This window comes from Atractosteus spatula, chromosome 18 (genome assembly GCF_055471065.1).
Source record: "Atractosteus spatula isolate fAtrSpa1 chromosome 18, fAtrSpa1.hap1, whole genome shotgun sequence".
Taxonomy (NCBI): Eukaryota; Metazoa; Chordata; class Actinopteri; order Semionotiformes; family Lepisosteidae; genus Atractosteus; species Atractosteus spatula.
The window spans coordinates 1113652-1134059 of NC_142723.1; the positions used below are offsets into that span (position 1 = coordinate 1113652).

Here is a 20408-nt window from a genome sequence, read left to right on the forward strand (position 1 = left end):
CAAAGCAGCCCAACGCTTGTTGTATTGAAAAATGACTGCACTATGACTGCGAAACAGAAACTTGGTCTTGGACGTGCGGCGATGGCGCGCTCGCTGGTGTGAAAGCTGTCCCGGGTGTGGGGCCGAGAGGCCGGGGGAAGGCTGTGTGCTGCTTCGCCTGGGTCTCCGCGGGGGAGAGGCTGCGATGCTCATGGCTCTGCCAAACGGGATTTGAAATAAACTCTTAAAACAAAGCCGGGTGATTTGAGCTGCGCGCGTGGGGGCGGCTGGGCGCAGAGCCTACGGGGCTGAGTCACGGGAAGGAGATTCAGGAGCCAGAGTGTGTGGATTCTGTGTTATCGGCCCACAGCGATATCCTTACACCACGGAAATACGTCAGGCTGTCACCCACCCTGCCGCTGGGAGCGCACAGCAGCACCTGCTGGAAAGATCAGTTTGATTCTCATCTGGCCCCTTTCACACTCCGAAGTGAAGTGTCCTGGTTGTTTCACAGGGTTGGCCTGTGCTCTGCACGATGTCCCTCACCGGCAGAACTCCAGAGGGCCACTTCAGTTCGCTTAGATCACTGCGAATAGGTGGGAGTTTACTTTTTGGGTGTTTCAATTCAGGGGAATCACCAATCCCCTCTTTTGTGCATTAAATGGAAGTTGGTAACTAAAGTTTGTGAGGGATAACAATGACAAGTCAGTCGCGCGCAGCTGGTCCTATTCACCATCACCACCAAACCAACTACATGTACTGAACTCAAATACCCCTGTGCTTTTGAAAACGCTACAGTAAGAACTGTGTTCCCCAAGCCCTCCAGCCAGCTCTACTGCCCCTGCCATTCAAAACAGGTGGCTCATGCTGTGAAGAGCAGACTGTTCTCATTTCAAAGACTGAAGTCTACCGACAGAGACTTACAGCATCTTCAAGTGTGTGCAGAAAACACACAGAACCTGGGGACCACCAGCAAGCACTCTGAACCCTGAGACCCAGGGCATAAGAGCCAATCCCAGCACACTGGTCATGTTCCTTAGCCTCTGCAGGAGCTGGGTCGCCGATCGAGCACGAAGAGGCTGAGTTCTAGCTCAGTCTTTGGTGATTCAGATTTGCTTTGAACAATTATAGTGCATGGAGACATCTGGCTCTCCCTCAGTCAATCAATAATTTATCACAGCAGCGCATTACTTCATTAACTAAATGCGATGTGGCCAGCGCTCTACAGGATTATTAATAAAACTGGGTTTCGTGCTCTGATTTACTTCCCAAGCAAGAGCCGCCTGTGGAACATCCACAGGGCATGGTTTTGTGGGGGGAAGGGGGGGTTGTGTGTATCGTGGAGGAAATAGGGCCTCTCCGTAACGTTTCATTTCTTCAGGGTGGCAGGCTGGAAAAATCAAGTCACAAGAAGGCAGGGCTTGAGAGTGCAGCAGAGGTGCTTCTGAAGCAGATTTTCACTGCAGTCACCGCAGCAGAATGCCACTCATCTCCTGTATCTACCTAGGGGATATTTCACACTGACACGCTTTGCAAACAGAAACTTGGGGTATTGCAGCAGAGGTGGGGTGCTGACTGCTGTCAAGCTGGGTGTGGTGATGCGCTAGGAATTATGCAGCTGTCTCGAGGCTATTTAGGGGAAGTGGGGATTGGAGTGCAGTAAGCATTTCTGGGAATTTGGGGATATGTCTCCCACCAAAATCCGGGGGCTTGGGTGGGGTTCTGCTTCCTTGGAAGGCTGCAAGAAATGAGAAAGGTTCAATCAGGCGCCATCACACCCAAGGTACCGAGCTCCCTTTTTCAGTCTGCTGGAACTGTTCCGACGTCTTTCAAAACTGCAGCCAGAGAATTGTCCTACTAGAAAAATCAGCAAAGCGTTCCAAGAAAGCAAACTTCTTCCAAGCCTCTTCAATTTAATCCATTAGTGGGCTACAGTCTGCTTGGCTTCCAGCTACTTTCTGGAGAAACAGACGTATTTATTTTACTCTTCAAAGACTGTCAAAATCCTTTCGATTTTTTTGTGTGCTGCAATCAGACAGAATTTTTTTATCATCTGTAGAGAGCCTTGGCTTTTGAGCATTGTATTCAGTCCTAACAAAACTACTATAGATCCCAGTATTTGGGGGCTGAAACTGAGACCTGGATTTGTTAATGTTGATCCTTCTCCCCTACACAAGGTAGGGCCATGCCAGGCTAGGAGACGTCTCGCGGTATCCCAAAGCCATACAGACCCAGCAGCTCTCCATCATTAAGAGCTGTGTTTGTCAGCTATCATGAATGTTTTCCCCGAGCCTGTGCTGAATTTTTCTGGATATCAGCAAGTGGATAGATGTCTGAAATCTGGGCTTGTCTGCCAAAGATGCCTTGGTCAATGAAACATTACAGAAAGTCGCAATATGCCTTAGAAATTCTATTCTGGTCTCCCTTTCATCACGTGTAAACAGGATCTTGGCTCGAATCCCAAGCCCACAGATGTGAACAGCTCCTTCAACCTCAGCTGTGACCAATCTGCCAGAATTGTTTTGATGTACATATAAATATTACAGGAAAGATCATGCGGCACTATTTCCTCTAGTTCGTTAAATTAATATCTACATATTATTTGGTGGTGAATGACAACTCCGCAGAAGGACAGCAGTAATTCGCAGGCTTGTATTTTGGCATTTCAACAGAATAGAAATAGCTTAGAAATGGGACTTGAACATGGAAACCCCACGTGGTTCCTCTGGTTTGACGAATGTCCATTGCTGCACATGTGGACGATGGCTACTCGGCCGCCTTCTCTCTGCCCGCTACGGGGAGAAAAGCACACCCCTGCCCCCTGGTGGCTTGAAACCGTATTGCTGCCTTTTATTAAAAAAAGACGCACGACGGCAGAAGAAATGTACATAAAAAGTGGGAAAACGCAAAAAGAATCCAGCAATATGAGATATTTTGTTAATTTATTGTTTCAAGAGGATTGAAAAACTATGGTGAAAAAGCAGCCTTTACAACTTCTTAAAATCTAAAACAAATCGACACACCTGTAACTCAAGAATAAGCATTGCCTTGCACTTCTCATTCAACACTGAGCAACACGCTAGTCGGAGTGGGTCTGCCAGGTAAGTGCTCACTGAGTTACTTCTACACTGCACAACAAACACTAAGATCCAGAGAGTCATCCCGGGGCCCCACAGACCCCCTTCTGAAGACACCAGAGAGAAGAGCAGCATCAAGCTGGGTGGGGGGGGGGTGTTTCCTTCCTGTGGGGCGACTGGTCTCACGGGTCAGCACACCCCGCCCCCCAGAGCACATGACAACTGGACGCCCCCCCCCAGAGCACATGACATCTGGCCGCCCCGCCCCCCCAGAGCACATGACAACTGGACGCCCTGCCCCCCCAGAGCCCATGGCGGCTGCACCACGCTGCCCTGGAATCAAACCTCGCCCTCTGCAGCTGCTGGACAACAGGCAGGAAGTCCACCAAGGGCAGCTCCTGGTTGTATCAGCAGCTGTCAAGGTTACAGTACGTGCCTTGCAGTGGCCTAAAGGACACCGTGCTATCCATGACCCACTAAGATTCCTCGAGTTTACGTGTTTGAGATGAGTACGTTGAGATGCGAGCGGGTGGCTGCTGGCGTGCGCTGTTTGGAGTCACTCCCGCTTCGGGTCACCCGTCTACTAAACCACTCAAATATTGCACAACTGTTATCCTTTCATTACTATAAGTATCCCGGGAAAAAAAAACGCAGAAAGACCGGAAAAAGAGACTTCCTCTTCCAAAAGGTCTGGCCACTTGGCGCCGTGCTCCGCCGGACGCAGCGCTGGGCCTCGGTGGTGACGTCACAGTGCCCTCCGTGAAATAAGGCACGAACCTCCCTATCGAAAAAAAGGGCGGGGAGGAAACGATGACGTAACTCGGCTGCGTCATTCTTCATCTTGATTTCCTCAGCATTACATATGTAACGGAAGTCAGCCAAAGGGTGGGTTAGAAAGCATCGTCCGCTAAGGGGTCCTTAGATTCACTAGTGTATTTCAATATGGACCTGCAAAAAGCAAACATAATATGTATAAAACTGACATAAAAGCAAGCAGACCAAACAAAGGCATGCATATTGGACTTGGACGCTGACGTTGCTTAAAATAGAGGAGATGAAAGCAAACTGCTTTTCTTAATCCTCGATTTCTGGACAAATGTTCCAGAACAGCTCTGGACACAAAACACCACATAATTACAAACTTTAAATTTAAAATCGAGATGTGCCTTCTCCACATTTATTCAAAGGAGATTCGTAAACGGGTGGTGTCGATAAATGCAGCGAGAGATGTGTTAAAAATCTGTGTCACGATCAGAAATGCTCTCCCCTATCACAGTTAAGTTTATCCGCGATTTTCTCCTACAGGGAGAAGATGTCATTTATAGCAAAGGGAAATTATTTAACGCGAGCAGAAATCGCTTTGGCTGTGACGTCTTCGCGTTTGTCAGAAACTACATTATATTCTAAGACAAAAAAAAACTCCCGTGATGTCACTCTTACCTGTGGCGTAGGTAAGAGAGAAATCGCTCACCTGTAATCGCACATTGAACATCATTGAGGCTATGAGGTAGAGGTAGGGAAAACGGATCCTTAACCGCCAGGCGAGATCGAAAAAGATTAATAAAGTCCTCGTCAGACCTTTGGAAAACACCCCGTAAGTCCTGCCGGCGGACCCCGGAAGCCTCGACACCAGCTGAGACAGACCCGCCATACAAAAGAAGGGGGACACAGCCCTCCTGAAACAGTGTCCGTAATGTCACCAGGGCGTCCGACAGAAACCGTGACCCATCGGTGCTGTTCCTGCTGAAAGCAGTTCACATCTCTTCCCTCTGAAGCACCACTCTCTCGGATATTTCGGGAATCTGTAACGCTGTAACAGAAGCAGGCTGTTTCACCATTCTTGTTCAGCCGGAGTGATATAGTGAGACACACGGATGCGCAGCCCTGCGCTGACTTCCTGTGGCTCTCCAAACCATGTGTTGCCTCTAAAAATAGACATCGCAGCATAGTATTTTTAAACCTGGCTTATTTCGTTCTCAAAAATACATTCATATCCCGCCGGAGTGATCAGACGAACACGTTTTGAGCGTTTCTTTATCGCTTTCTCCTGTAGAAGCGATAATCATAGTTTAAATTGATCAGCGCAATGGGAATTAACGTGCATTTAGTGTGTTTAAGAAACCCTTTAAAACTGAATCAGCCGATTTAATATATATGAATATGGTTAATACTTTTCAAGAACCTTTACACCATAAGATTTCTACAGTGATACTTGGGTAGATTAATTTAGAAGGAATTATTGGATAGAGGCAGGCTGCGTTATCATTTATGCGGTAGTCTATTGGAAGATCCGGCGTACGAAATTAACTACTGTTGCTAACCGTTGCTTGCAGCGTTACCACAAACTCACTGCATGGGGCTATCTTAGTTACAGCAGTGGAAGACCAGTGTCGGCTGAAATATAATAGGCGTATGTTTTAGAGGAAGGGGTGACAGACTGTTATTCTTTTGAAATGTATAGTTTAAATCTCAACCATTTCAACAACGAATTTCTGAGATCTGTCTCCATACGAACTTGTTTGTCTTAAGATGAGGTCAAAGTAATAAATACAGGAAAAACAATTGTGCGTGTCTGCCTCCCTGCATCAGATTCGGTGTCTTTTTTCAGTCTGTGGAGAAGAATTTCTGTTAGTGTTGTTGTAAACCAACATCCATTATGGGATGAGCCCTACCTCCTGTACGAAGCGGTACTGGATCCCAGTGTGTACAGGAATATATGGGATACAGACTCTTTCGTTATTTCTTGTCAAGGACTCTCCCACAGATGTCTGTGGTGGCGTGTTCCCACCCAATATGCTCAGGCAGACCTTCAGACTTCGAACGGGCGGCTGATTCTCATCTCTTTTCATTTCGTGTGTGTTTTTCATGTTTCTGCACATGCAGGTCCTATATCATTTGTGTACCCAGCACTCAGGTCTGATGTCCATATGTTAATACAGGCAGCATTCCTTTTAAGGAGGAATGTTGAGGAATTCTCCGATTAACTCGAGACACAGCCTTCCATGTATTATTGTCAGCTTATTTTATCCAACTCATTTTCTTAGGAAAATGAAATGTTGAGGTCTCCCACTTGAAACAGCCCGTATGAGGAAAAAAACACAACAAAGATGAGACTCTCGGGATCTCTAAGCTACTGAAACTGCTCAGCCTGTGCTCCGAGCGAATCACTCCCCACACGTGTCGGGACAAACTCCCTCTCCTCTTGAACGCGCGCCCCCGCGCCCCCAGCTCCAAGCGCCGGGCCCTCCTCGCCCCCGCGAAGAGAGCAGCGTGCGCGCCCGGCTGCTCTCCCCCCCACGCCCCCCCGCGCTTGTGGCTCTGCGCTCCCGTCGCCGAGCCGGCGATCCGCGGGAAGCCAGGAGGCGTGCGCGCTCACGCCGCTGGAGGGCCGGCGCTCGTCCCCTGGATCCACGGGACAACAGGAGAGGCCGGAAGTGACTCGCAGGGAGCTGGGAGCTACAGTTTCCGTTGTCTAGGGCCGGAGTTTTTTTTTTTTCTCTCTCCCTCAAAGCTTCAGCTCCGACTTTTTTTTTCCCTCTCCTTTGGGGTGGTGGCTGTTTGCTCAAGTTCCAGTCGGACGCGACACAGGGAGTCGGCGTGTTCCTATTCACGCTTCAGTGGCGGTTTTGCTTTTTGTAGCCTTCGCGATCTTGCTAGATTTGATCTTCTCCCCGTCACACACACACACACACATTTCCAGGACCCGGTCGGGTTTGCCTCGGTGTCGTGACTGAAGTGGGGAGAAGCTTTCTGTTCGGTCTTCTCTCTCTTTTTTTTTTTCCCCCCTCTCTCCCTCCCTAACTTTTTTTTTGTGGGGGGGGGTTGTTTTGCTTCGGAAAGGGGAGGAAAAGCAACTTCGCGGGAACAAAGACGGGTCTGTTCTCGCACCCGAACCGGCAGCTGACGTGACCCGGAGACAGACCGGACCGGACCGGACCGATGCAGGCCATTAAGTGTGTGGTTGTCGGGGACGGGTGAGTTTATCTGCGATGTTTGTCCTCTTCCCCCCTCCCCTCCCCTCCCTCCAACTTCTCCTTGTTTGGAAAATGTTGGAAAACTCTCCCACACCCGCTCCCGACCCGTATTCCTGCTCGGTTTCTAGGCCGAGTGGCCGCGTTTTAAAGTCTCTCTTAATTATTTTGGGCTTTCCCGTGCTTTCCAGCCCTGAGCCGTGTCGGAAAGTAACCTGGCTGCTGGGAAGTTACCTATAATTAACTTTTCTCTTCCTCCGGAGCGCTCTTTGAAGCCGTGGCTTACGAGCTTATCAAACTTCCGCGGAGCCCGGTTAAAGTTTACCGAGTGGCAAATAAAAAAATAAATCTTTTAACTGATTTGTGGTTTTTTTGTATTGGCGAGTTCGCTCATGTCGGTCCGTTTGCGATTACGTCCGTTTTCTTCGCTTGGTATGTGTTTTGATGATTAATCTCGTTTGCCGGCCACTTAATTTTAATGAAAATACGGTTCGGGCTTCATCTACGTTGTATCGAAGTTAAGAAAACAGCAATCCGACTGTACTTGTTTACTACAGAAGGGTTTTTAAACGTGCATGGCAGAAGTTGCTCTGTTTTAAAATATGTTAAGTTACCCGGCGATTATAGATGGGAGCGCAATTTTATTTTGCAATTTAAAAACTACCTTTAGAGGTTTCATGCATTCCTGTTAGAGTTTAGATCAGCGTGTAACAATTTCTGGTTACTACTTATGGGCAAAGTATTCTTCGTCTCTACCGATAGCCGTTTTCACACTGCAGTTTGTCAGATACAGGTGACTTACGACATCGAACACGCCTTTTGAAAGAATCTTTGAAGTTTTTTCTGAAGTCGTTCGGTGTGTGTTGCCATCAGTTCATGCTGTCTTTTGCTCTTGTATAAGCTAACCGTGCGGCCGCTGGTTATTTTAAGACGCTTAGTATTAGTTGAAAGGAGTATAATGGTGGGTCGTTCGGCATACTGGAGTTCGTAGCTGGGCTAGAAGTTGTCCCGTCTGTGCTTGCAATGCATTAATAACGCAGGGACTGTGTGGTGCAGTTCTTCATGTCTTGGGATCTTCAGTCTTGAAGGTCCTAATTGCTTTCTCTGTTCCAGCCCGTGCAGTCAGTGGAGCATATTAACTATTTATTCTCATAGCTGAGTTTGGTCTAAACGCTTTTACAGTTTGCCCCGTTTGTGACACAATTGAAGACGCGCTTACCTGTGAAATACCTGGAGCCTGGTCAGAGTGTTAGTCATGCTGTTAATTAGATCAGCCATATAGGTGGAGCCCTCATGCAGGGCAACGGGCAGGAGACCCTCCATGAACTGTTTCAGATCCTTGCTGTCGGCTTTCCCTTTGTCTTAACCCTGAAGGCACAAGCACAGCAGTGGTGGGGGAGCAGTGCAAAGCAGGGCACTTTGTCATCTTGGATCAAAGCACCCCGTTTAAAGCAACTCCAGCCACAGGTTTTGATATTGATGTGGAGCTTAATCAGAAATCTTACCGTTTTTGCCTCTCTTGATCTAGGCATGGTGTGCCCCGTGTACAGTATAAGCACTGGAAGCAAAACATGGAAAACGGCAAGACTGTATAGATTTCGAAACTTAACCGTGTGTGGACTGCTTACAACTGCAACTGTTTCAGGTCGCCTGTTGGATTTAGATAAGTTTCTATCAAAGCTGATATGATTTGGAGTCACAAAATGGGCCCCAATGCTGGTGAGATTATACTTTCAGCAGCTTGTCAGTTCACGGGTAATAACGTTCCAGAGTCTTCCTTGTATAAGGTAATGGAGTAATGCAGCTCATTAGTCTCCTTTATCTAATTGTGGCCTGTGTCTCTGATGTGGGTTTTACAGGAAATGGGTATAATAGGGGTCCCAGAGGTCAGGAATCTCCAGCCCTGCTTTTGGGGAGCCCCTGTCCACCAGTTTGTGGGTCTCCCTCAAATCACATTCTGAGGACATGGAACCATTTTGAGGCCATTTTGTTAGATTTCAGTAATTTAGAAATCATCTGAAACGAAAATTGTCAGTCTTCAAGGAACAAAGCTCTGTTAATTGAATACATTTCTTTATTAATTGCTCAACAACGTAAAAGCATTCCCAGTGCTTAGAAACAGAACTTTTTGGGAATACATATTTAGAGATGTATTGGACTGGGAGTGCCTGCAGTAGGTTCTCTGTACCACTGGTGATGGAAGACTGGGAATGACCATTCTTCACATCTGGATTTTCTTAGAAATATCAGGCTTCTGTGTGTTTCCCAACTTGAATTTGGAGAGGCTTAATGTTTTGCAGTTTGCGTTGACATTTGGTTTGAACAGTGAGGATTTTTGAAGTACCTCCCATATTCTCACTATTGTTCCTTCTCGAGCGGTAAACTAGGTCAGGTCATTGCTGGTTGAGAGTGGTGTAGGATTTCAGAAGCATCGGTATAGTAATGCCATTTGGTGGCATTATTTGTAGGTTTCCTGACACCATGTGTCCAGATCATGCCAAGCTACAAATGTATTCCCAATTTTTTTTTTTAAACAGGCCATGTTGTGAAAACAGTGAGGAGTGTTCAGGGCCCTCTTGTCCATTTTAACCATCAGTGGACAGGAATTAGTCTTGACCACAGGCTTTTCGGCTTCCTGTGTGTTATTGTTTGTGTCGCGGTGTAATTCTGCAGTCCCTCTTGCTGTTGTCATTTAGACTGTCCGCTGTTTTAGAATTTGAGTCAGGTGAGTGATGGCCGTGCCAATGGAGTTCCTTCGCCCTAGCGGACTATACTGTTGTGAAGTCTCCCTCGTACCTGTGCAGCAGGCTTTTAACTAATTGCAGCAAGTGCATGTTTCTGAGGTGTTTTCTGTGCAATGCAGCACTTTTACGTACTTGCTGGATCAGCAGGTTAATGGGTTTATATCACTTTGTAAGGCAGGTGAAACACCTTTTATTGGGTCCATGTACAATAAATCCTTTTTAAATCTTAGGTGCACCTTTCTCAAATGGGCCTTTTTTCTTCTTTCACAAAACAATCCCATTGTGTTGAGGGTTTATTTATTTTGAGTTAGACGGGTTTAGCTGAAAGTAGCGATAGAAGCTTAGTTCCTCTATCCATTTTGGTGGGAGGGGGATACTGCAGAAGTCCAGTCACAACATGGGAGTGATGTTTTGGGATTTCCTTGATGTTAGTATTGTCAGAAGATGTTTGTAGTTGCCTTTGAGAAGACGGTGGCCATTTACATATTGCACAGAAGTGTGCAGCCTTTCTTAACTGAGAAGCTGCAGTACTAAACTGACATAATACAGGATGAAGATGAGGAACATGCCTGCAACATCAAAAGTTCTTAATTTCTGTGGCTTTGCAAAATAAAGCAGTGATAGATGGTTTGAGTCTCTAAATCTTGCTTGTAGTCTTCTGGGAAAAGCAGGACTAGAATAAAAAGCTTCTTAAAATATAAAAAAATGCAAACGGACAGCTATGTGAACGTTATCTTTCCAATCAGCTTTTTACTTGTGTGGCTTTTATTTTTATTCTGAATGGTTCTTATACTACTGCACTTTTTTTTTTGTTGGCATTTTTAAGAATTGGCATTATTTTGATTCATTCCTCTTGTCCTGTGTCAAAGTCTCAAATCATAGCTGTCTCTTAAGATTGAGGAGAATCTTTTTTTTTGTTTTTTATTGGCTTTCTTAAGTTGTTGAAAGCCTGCAATCTTCATTAACCTCAGTGCTTTTTTTTTAAAGTGAGAACTGCTACCTAGGGGTGTTTCAGACATAATAATGATAAAAATACATTGTCCTGTTGTAGTTTTGGTATTTTCTTGGTCGGGGGGGAAGAAGTCCTTCTGGAATTTTCAAACACCTTTGAGGATTTGTTTCTTGAAGTTCTTTAAGTTCTTTATTCCCCCTCACAGCAAGAAGCTGTCAGGAAATACGTCAGGCGAGCTCAGTGTGTGTGTGTGAGAGTGTGTGTGTGTGAGAGTGTGTGTGTGTACACACAGCGCAGGTCTCCAGCTCTCCCGGTCTCTGGCATTGCGCAACTGGCCTCCTCCTGCCGAGAGAGTAGGCGTGTGGAATTTCTGATACAGTGGGGTGGGATTGCTGGAGTTCTGACTAAACAGTGCTGAGGTCACTCCTGTGCCTTGGGGCAGAGAGGATGTAATCGCGCAGCACACCCCAGCCTCCCCTCAGTACTGCCCCCTGCATGCAAAATCTGTATCATGTAGGAAAGGAGTCTCCCCTTCCCCTGAGCCGGATAGGCACTCTTCTCTCTCTTGGTTTTGAACCAGAACAGCGCCCTCCTCTTTTCTGGGTCGGGGTCAATGATGAAAAGCGTCACCAACACTCCTAACCGTCCCAAACCCAGTTTTGTCGTTTTATTATTTTTATTTGTAGGCTGTTTGTGCTGCTGCTGCTGCTGCTGTTGCAGTCGCTTCAACAAAAACAGAAGTCGGGCAGAAAGGATAAACACTTTTCACAGCTTCTCTAATAGTCGGGTTTTAGAGTTCAAAAATTGGGAATGATTTTTTTTTAAACGGCATAAAATCCTAAAGAGTATTGCCTACCTCTCTCCGTGCTATCAGCATCAACAGGACTAGTAGCCTCTTTGAACATGGGGAAGTTTTGCTGTTTCTTTCAGTTTTTCCAGATTATGCCTGAATTACAGGATCAATGTACCGTATTATCATATCTTTCCTTCATGTTTTTAGTCGTCTTTTTGGCTTGCTGCATGTTTCACATTTTAATAATTCCCCAAGATCTTGTTTTTCTCCCCTGTGGAAATCTACGTCCGACAAAGAAAACAAAGTACCCCCCCCCGGGTCTGATAAAGACTGAAAGAAAAAAAGAAAAAGCATCGTTGCAAAAGGAGCATTTTTCCAGATGTTAGTTTATGGCAGCAGAAGCTGCGTAGTTGTCTGTGGGACTGGAGTGTCTTTCATCTGCTGGCTCTGACTGGAGAGCAGCTCCTGTGTGCGGGGGTGTGGGAGGGGGCTGGGGGCCGGGCAGGTCCCTGCTTGCTCCCTGCGACATCATCTGTGCCGGCAATCTTATCCCAACCCGACATGTTTACATCTCCCCTGCCTCCCGCCCGCTGCTGCCAGAGCCTGGCCTGGCCTGCCGTTTCTGCAAACAGCCCCCCCCCCCCACAGCCAACCTGACAGAACCCTGCCGCTGTCGCTCATGCGGTCTGATTAATTGACATCGTGAGGCCGTGCGTCCGCAGTGTGATCAGTGCGATAGTACGGGAGCCGCAGTGCAGCACCATCGGCCTCGTCCAGACAGGAGTTCTGCTTGAAAGGCTCTTGCAGTTGTTTTCCCTCCACTTAAAAAAAAAACTCTGTCGGAGTTCTTGGCGCAGTTCAGAGGACGAAGGCAAACAGCGCTTCTCTTGAGCTCCTTTTAAGGAGGAGTGTTTGTGCGCATTCTCAGTCCGCAGGTGGAAAGACCTTGCAGCCCTCTAGCCCGGTTTTTAGTTTTAATCTCAATTAAAAGTGCAAAATAAAAATTGTTTTAAGCTCTGCTGCTCCTCACAATCTATTCTGTTCTCGTGTGAATTAAAAAATATTAAAGTCTTAATGCATTTTTAAACATGGCACTAATATTTGCCTTGTTTTTAAGCATTTTTTTTCCCCCCAACTTTGGACGTTTGTGGACACAGGACTTTGTGGGAAGGGTCAGCCCCTTTCCTGTAGGATTTAATATGGACAGCCTGATTGCATTCTTGGCAGGTCCGTCCTGCAGTTCAGGGGTGGGAGCAATCGTTCAGGGAAAGAGTGCAAGAGTGGAACACAAAAAAAAGTGAGAAAACTGGAACAAACTCACAAAGGCATGATGAACCGCATAACGAACCATTGGACAGTGTAACGTCAGGTGCTTCTGGCTCCAACAGCACTGTCATGAGAGAGGTGTACTTTGGACTTCTGATCAGTTACTCCCAGGTGGGCTGGGCAGCATTTTTTTTTGCTCTTTTGTCCCCCTGAAAGATTCACTTTCATGCGTTTTAAAGGTCCAGAGATCTACAAGAAAAAGAAGTATTCTTCTGTTTGTTCTCTGTGATGATTTGGTATAACATTTCAAGATGTTTCAAAGTCCGTGTGCACCTGAGGTTGCAGGTTGGTTTAATGTACTTGTTCATAGATCAGCAGTTTAACTACTCTCCCTCCTTGGTTTTTTATTTCAGTTGAAAGGAGATTTCTGGATTGGAAGAGGGAAAAGGGCACACCCTAATTTTTATAAATAAAACAATGAGCTGTTATAGTAGCATTCAGCTGGAGGAATTGAAACTGCTGTGCAGCTGGGCTGGGTTCAGAGTGCGGTGTGATTGGAACCACTGCATGCTGGAGAAAAGGCTAGATTACTGCAAGGATTTGCTCAGTAATCCCTTGGACAGTGCTAATCCATTGCAGAATTTGTAGTTCGCTCTTTCTGTGAAAATGAAGTGAAAATGAGGTCGACAGTGTTTGGAGTGCTGTACTCGTATGGCTGTTAGTGACTCTGCAGGTCCATCTGCCCTTGTCTGCCCAACCGAACTGGGATTACGCCTTCGCAGTGCCAGCAATCAGCCCCTTTACTCAGCAGATGAGCTTCACCGGGACAGTGGGATGAAACCTTCATTTGTAAAGGTTGTCCCCTTGTCTGGGTTTCTTCTACCAGCTTCTGGATATGCAAGAGAGCTGCTGAACGCAGCTGACTAAAACTAGCTTAATTCAGGTTAACACCCCTTCGAATTCCAGAAGGTTGAGGAACGCTGGAATGCAACAGAGCAATCTGAGCATGAGGGAGGCTTGATTCACTGATCCTCCGGGTTCCTCCCGGGGTACGTCTGCAATGCTTGTGTTTGTTCATCTGTCGCCCCGCGGGTTTTATGTGGACACGCAGGTAAATTTGGACAGCGTTAACTTGACCGATTCAGACCGTCTGTTATGTTGTTGGCACTCTAGGACACTGTGTCCTGCAGAAGCACAGACACAGGAGTAAGCAAATTATGTCACTGAATTACTGAATGCAGATTACCAGACAAGGAAGTTGTTGCACTGTTTCTACAGGACAGGCGTGATGTTACCAGAAAAGTGCATGTTCCTCATACCTCTCTCGTCCAGTTGGCTGCACATCAGTTGACTAATTTTCCTTAAACTAAATGCAGCAGTGGTGCTTCTCCTTTTCTATATGGGCCATCATGGGTTGCGCCATCGATTGATGCAAGTTTTCTGGCTTGCAAAGGAGCTTTATTAATGCATTTGCGGCAGAGGTACCATTAGAATCCTCTTACTGCAACCCTGAAGCCCTTCTAGGATTTAAAGGAATGCCTGTTGAAATATTCACAGTTCTTGATCGGCTGAAGAGAGGTCGAAAAGTCTTTGATCTCCTCTTCTTTGCCAATCTGAAGATCGACGTGTTTTGAAGTCCATTCACAATTTTTTTCCCCTCTTTTCTTTTCCAGGGCTGTTGGTAAAACATGCCTGCTTATCAGCTATACCACCAATGCATTCCCTGGAGAGTACATCCCAACAGTGTAAGTCTTTGCTCTTTGACTGTCCTGTATATCTTTCAGTTGTTATAAAAGGCTTAATTCAAAGGTTTCATTCTGATGTTCCTAATCTTGAATGATTTAATGGTCTGTCTCTGAAATGGGGTGGAGCTGAGGGTTTGCTTCCAGGTTTTGAGGTCAATGCCGCATTCATGAAGTACAGTGTGCCATGCAGGAGCTACACTCCCGAGCCTGTTGAAATCTTTCCTCCAGCACTTTCGGCGTGTGATTAGAATTAACATTCTATACACAGTCCGATGACCAAACTCTTTAAATCTCTTTCTCATTAGAGCCTTGTGAAGATGGCCAAATCTAAATTTGCAATACCCGAGTCTTAAAGAACATATGTCACGGATGCTGAAGTGCTGAGGTCATGCTGAGACCTTGTAACAGATTAGTCCCTTAGGCACTCAGCTCCCACATCCCAAGAGATCGGCCTCTTCTCCTGAAGGTAGGAAGGTAAATCAGCTGAACGTGCTCTGAACATGAGCAAGTTACAAAAACGAGAGGAAGCCGTTGGGTCCATTTAGTTAGGTACTTATTCATTGATTGACACGGGGGTCTCATCCAGCTGTTTCTAGGAAGAAGCCGGGATCTCGGCTTCAACAACATGGCTGGGCAGCTTGTTCCACCCCCCCTCCACCCTTTAGGTGAAGAAGTGCCTCCTCTTCTTGGGTGCTCACGGCAGTTCCATAGTCTCCGCTCTCGCCCGAGTCTCGCTGCTCTGATTATTGCTCTTCCTTTCAGGTTCGACAATTACTCTGCGAATGTAATGGTTGATGGGAAGCCTGTGAACCTGGGACTGTGGGATACTGCGGGACAGGAGGATTACGACAGGCTGCGTCCTCTGTCCTACCCACAGACGGTACATTTAAGACCTCTTCTACTCTGTTCAACAAAAGTGCCAGGATGCCTCATCCCTTGTAAAGCGGTTTCGAAACAGTGTCATGCCCTACAAATAGGGAGGGGGTGGTTCACTGTTATTGCCTTGTTTGTTCTGCTCCTTATCCGGCTTCCCTGATAGTTTTACCATCCAGAGCTATTAGTCGCTGGCACATCAGTAATGCCTTTTTGTGTGTTTTGAGGCAAACAAAGCCCGGTGCTGTTCTCAGCACAGCCAAATTTAATCTTGCAAAGCAATATGACAGGGCTGGGAGGAAGTGAAAGGGGTTTTTGTTTCCTCACGATTCCTAAAATACAAACTGAACTCTTGTTATTTTGAACAGAATCAGCAAAGTGAGGCTGGCATGCATTTGGGTCAGCATTCTGCCAGTGCAGTAGATTTAATTAGAGGAGTATTGAGAACTGATTGGCAAGCGCTGTTGAGTTTTCAGAACAGATCCAGCTGTGGAGTAATTCACATAAGTCTGAAAAGATCATTGGAGTCTTTGAAAGGGAAGTAATTTAAAAAAAAAGTTGTAAGGTTCTGAAAGCAAAAAGAAATCTGAAGTTCCTAAACACATTTGTCTCACTTAGTCAAAACCATTTAAGAATGAATGTGTGTGGCAGACACCTTGTACAGTGATGAAAAGGCAGTTGTCCTTGGCTGTCAGGTGGTAAAACACCAAAAACAGTTTGCTATAACGGAGCTCTTTATTTCCTTTTCGCCTGTTAGGATGTGTTCTTGATCTGCTTCTCCCTTGTGAGCCCTGCGTCTTTTGAAAATGTCCGCGCCAAGGTGAGTGAGACCGTGGCGGTGTTCGAGTTTTCCGATCGCTCTGGCTCGGCTTCCTGGAGGTCACAGCTCCCCCCAGAGGAGGAGGCTGCCTGCTGTAAATTTCCTGAGTGCTTGTGTTCATCTTCAGATTCCTTTGTGATGGGTAGAGGCTATAAGAGCTAAACGTGTAGCTGTAGTGGTAAATTGGTTTCATATTCAGCTATATTTCAGTGTATTTTTGTAGTTGGATATTGGCAAAATGTCATACACTTGGAGATTGTACGCTTAAAAACCTAAAGACCATCCGCCCTTAGCAGCACGCTGGCTGGTTGTGTGCCAGGGCAGTCTGCGGTGTACAGCTTAGCTTCTGTCTCTCCTGGAAACTGCCAGCTGGGATCTAGAAAGGTCTGTGCAGTTTTTTGGGGTCCTTTTAAAGCAGCAGAAGCGTTCAACTTTGCCCAGTTGGGCCAATATTGAGCAGATTTACATCGTTGAAAGTATTTTTTATATTAGCACCATAATCAGTTTGCAGTTTTGGTGTGATTGCGAGCTGTGTGACATGAGTCAGACTCTCATCTACACAGGGGGCGTATAGGACTGTAGATGAATCTGACTGCATGTGCAAACAGATTCTGAGACCAGTCAGATACATTTTCAAATGAGGTGTCTTCTTAACTGTCTTTACTTTGAATGTTGTTGTCGTCAGTTTGACAGAATGTAATGCATAAAAAGTTTGATGCTGTATCAGAGTTGATTAAATGCAGCTTTCCTCGTAGCCTCAGGCCTTGTTTAATACTTAAGAATAAAACACATCATTGCATATAAATATGAAGGAGGGGAGCTTCTTGTAGTCCTTTGCTGTAGGCTTATATAAAAGTCTGGTCAAAAGTTAAACCATATTTATCCTTATTATTGTCCTTTATCTGTCCGGTTGCAGTAGTTGCTGTGCTAACTGTTCTGTTTGTGTTATAGTGGTATCCCGAAGTGAGACACCATTGCCCAAACACTCCCATCATCCTTGTGGGCACTAAGCTTGATCTGAGAGACGACAAGGACACCATTGAGAAGCTGAAGGAGAAGAAGCTCACTCCTATCACCTACCCCCAGGGCCTGGCCATGGCCAAAGAGATCGGTATGGCTATGCATTGAGCACCCTTTTGAGCTGGGTGTGCCAACTTCTTTTCTTCAACACCAAGGGGCTCTGCTAGTTTTTACTCCACATTACCTTTTTAATCACCAGGTGAATTAATTTAATGTTCCAAGGGGTGTTCATTTAAAGATCCCTATGATTTGGACCACGAGAGGAGTGGACACCTCCATCCTTTTGGACCAAACTACCTACTATATTAAATCAGTGTGGCAGGATTATCTCTAAGCACTAAGTAACTTTTTCTGAAAGGTGTTGTCTTAGTACCTGATCAGTAACGGCATCAGTTGGGAGCTGTCAGTGTATCAGCACTGTGTAAGAGGTGTAGTAGTTCATGAATGATTGAGGTGCTGTAAGAAATTTCAAAGTGTTAAATTCTAGTCAACATTAAGCCTTTTCTCCCCCCCCCGAAAAGTAACTGTGTAGTGCACTTGTGAAATGAACGTTCTCTTGTCTTTTGTCCCATTTCAAGTACTTCGCGTTTTCATTTGGAAGGATCAGATTTCTTTCCGTATTACCCAACATCCTGTCTGTGCAGATCAGAAAAAAAAAAACAATGGAGCCAATAGGAATGAGGACGTGCACATGGTATTAAGGAAAACCAATGGCATCGCTCTCTAGCAGTTGTGAAAAATGAAGGCAGTGCTTTATCACAAAGAAATAGAAACAGCCTTTCGTCTGTGTTTTGATCCCGTTGTACAGGTGCGGTGAAGTACCTGGAGTGCTCAGCTCTCACACAACGAGGCCTTAAGACAGTGTTCGACGAAGCCATCCGGGCAGTCCTGTGCCCACCTCCCGTGAAGAAGAGGAGGAGGAAGTGCAGGCTGTTCTAAACCCACACACTGACGAGAGAAAAACACCACTGCAGTCTGAGCTCACCTGGGGGAAGAGCAGATCACACGGAGCGTATGCATTCAGATATGCCATTTTGTTTCTCTTCTATTGTAATTAGTACTTCTTATAATCCTTTGGTGTTATAAATAAAATCTTAGTCAGGTTTTTATCGTTAGCTCTTGGGGGGAGGGGAAGACTCTTCCCCCCCCACCCCAATCCCCTCCCCCAAAAAAGAAAAATAACTGCTGCCTTTTTAAAAATTACTTTTTATAATCTTTCGGTAAAGGTAAACAGCTGGGCTCTTTTCCCCTTTCTTCCCTCCCCCTGTAGAGTGCATAGTGTTTACAGTCTTCAGCCGTATTGAATTGACAAGTTGCCAAAATGCCGACTACAATTAATTGTGGGTCTTTGGAAGTGGGGTTGCAGACACTACACAGGCAGACCGAGTGTTTGCTATTTTACAGTTTTGCTTCTTTGCAAAGTGAAGATGAAGTCCAGGCTTGTTTAAAGGGGTCTTCAGAAAAAGAAATGGTTCACAACGGGGGAAAAAAATCAATTAAAAAGAGAAGCGCATCTGCTCCAGTAATTAGTACGCGTTGTTCCCGAATGCTAGCCTGTTTACTATATAGCCATGCAAAGCAAGTCAGAGAAAAATGCTAATAGAAGATTTTTGCTGTGATCATCAGAATGGAGTTGATTCCCAATAAATGGCTTTATTGGTATAAGAATAGGTAGTATAAGAATCCATCTCTTACTGCAGTTTTTAAACAAAATAAAAACTCATTTGTTGGGAAGGGTATTTTGTCCACATGCTTATTTGAAAAGTAGTGAACCTAAATTGTCTTTGATGTATTTGAAGGGAACTTGCAGTATTTTCAATATCTTGTGCTTCAGTAGGAGTGTTGAAACTCAACTGGTAGAACTGCATCTCTCTGTTTTAGCTTGACCTGCCCTTCCAGTCCCTTCTGTTGCTGAAGGCTCGTCACTTGATTTAATGGTCTGAAAACCCCCACTGTTAAATAGGGAGCTGCTTACTAATGACTGTGTTTTGAGACTGGATTGCCAGGGTATTGTGTTGTGAAGCTCTAAGCCTGGGATACACATTCAGGGTTTCTGTACCTTTATTGGTATTGGGGCATTTATAATCGCATTTTAAGCCATTCCCTTGTTTAAAATAAACCGTATTAAGCCCGTCATTTTCTTAAAAGTCCACTTGCATCTTGTAACACTTTTTTTCCTTCTTTGAATACTGTAATAATAGAGGTTAGGAGAATTAGGGTTTTCAATTAAATACTTGACAGCTTTGGCTTTGCTGGTGATGACAGAATTAAATATAATTGTTTGGTGTTTTAATCCTGTGAATTGGCTGTAATTTTTTTTAACAATTCCTGTTTTCTCCATTGAGGCTACACATCACTGTATTTTAAAATTAACACTGTAAGCATTATCTATTGTTCATTACCTCCGCTAAAGCAAATTCTAATTGTTACCATATTCCCTTACAGCTATAGCTTTTATAATCACTGCAGCTATTATGCAATTTACTGCAATTACCGAGTGACCTGTATTAGAATTGCAATGTTTATATGTATTGTATTTTTTTTTTCCAACTTTGAACCACTAGGTGAAAACAGTTAAAAGTGCATCTTTACTGAAGCATTCTAGCAAAGGGTTAGGAATACCAAGAAAAATCGATTTATTAGTTTGAGCTTTCTATGGTTTTTTTTTCATTAAAGAAGGTGATTTTATTTTTCACATCATGAAATATATAGCAATCTTTTTTGCCGACTTTAAAAAAGCCAATAAATTTAATTAAAACTCTTAATACAAGGCTTCTTTCATTTCCAGAAAGGAGCAGGTTGAACTTGCTTTTTTCCTATTTGTGTAGTACAGTTCCTTAAATGGGAGTTCTTTGCACTTTATAAAAAATACAAGATTTATTCTTTGTATACATACTGTACACGTCACTTTTAAAAAGAATACCTTTTGCCTCTTGTTTGTCTTCTGTAAGCTTTTAAGCCCCAAACTTACACATTAGAAAAGTATGCCGTTTGTTTTAGATAGCTGAGGAAAGGGCTGTTTTTTTACAGTTAGGAAAGGGTGAGTTGTGAAGACGAGCACCTTTAAGAAAAAAAACATTTGTACACCATGTACAATACCCTTGGTCACAACACCCCTCTTTACCGTGCTCAGATTTAAAACTAGTTTGTCCAGTGTTAAAAATATCC

The 20408-nt window shown here is 45.0% G+C and overlaps 2 protein-coding genes across 2 annotated transcripts; one reads left to right on the forward strand and one right to left on the reverse strand.

The window, feature by feature from the left end:
• Positions 1-2904: 2904 nt before the first annotated feature.
• Positions 2905-4898, reverse strand: smim10l3 (small integral membrane protein 10 like 3). Its single transcript, XM_088936598.1, has 2 exons — positions 4528-4898; positions 2905-4004 (listed from the first exon to the last, which is right to left on the reverse strand). Exons 1-2 carry the CDS (start codon positions 4705-4707, stop codon positions 3984-3986), a joined length of 201 nt encoding a protein of 66 aa, XP_088792724.1. The 5' UTR covers positions 4708-4898; the 3' UTR covers positions 2905-3983.
• A 1516-nt stretch (positions 4899-6414) lies between these two features.
• LOC148818290 (ras-related C3 botulinum toxin substrate 1) lies at positions 6415-20005 on the forward strand. Its single transcript, XM_088936692.1, has 6 exons — positions 6415-7030; positions 14456-14527; positions 15290-15407; positions 16158-16220; positions 17172-17331; positions 18049-20005. Exons 1-6 carry the CDS (start codon positions 6996-6998, stop codon positions 18177-18179), a joined length of 579 nt encoding a protein of 192 aa, XP_088792818.1. The 5' UTR covers positions 6415-6995; the 3' UTR covers positions 18180-20005.
• Positions 20006-20408: the final 403 nt, after the last annotated feature.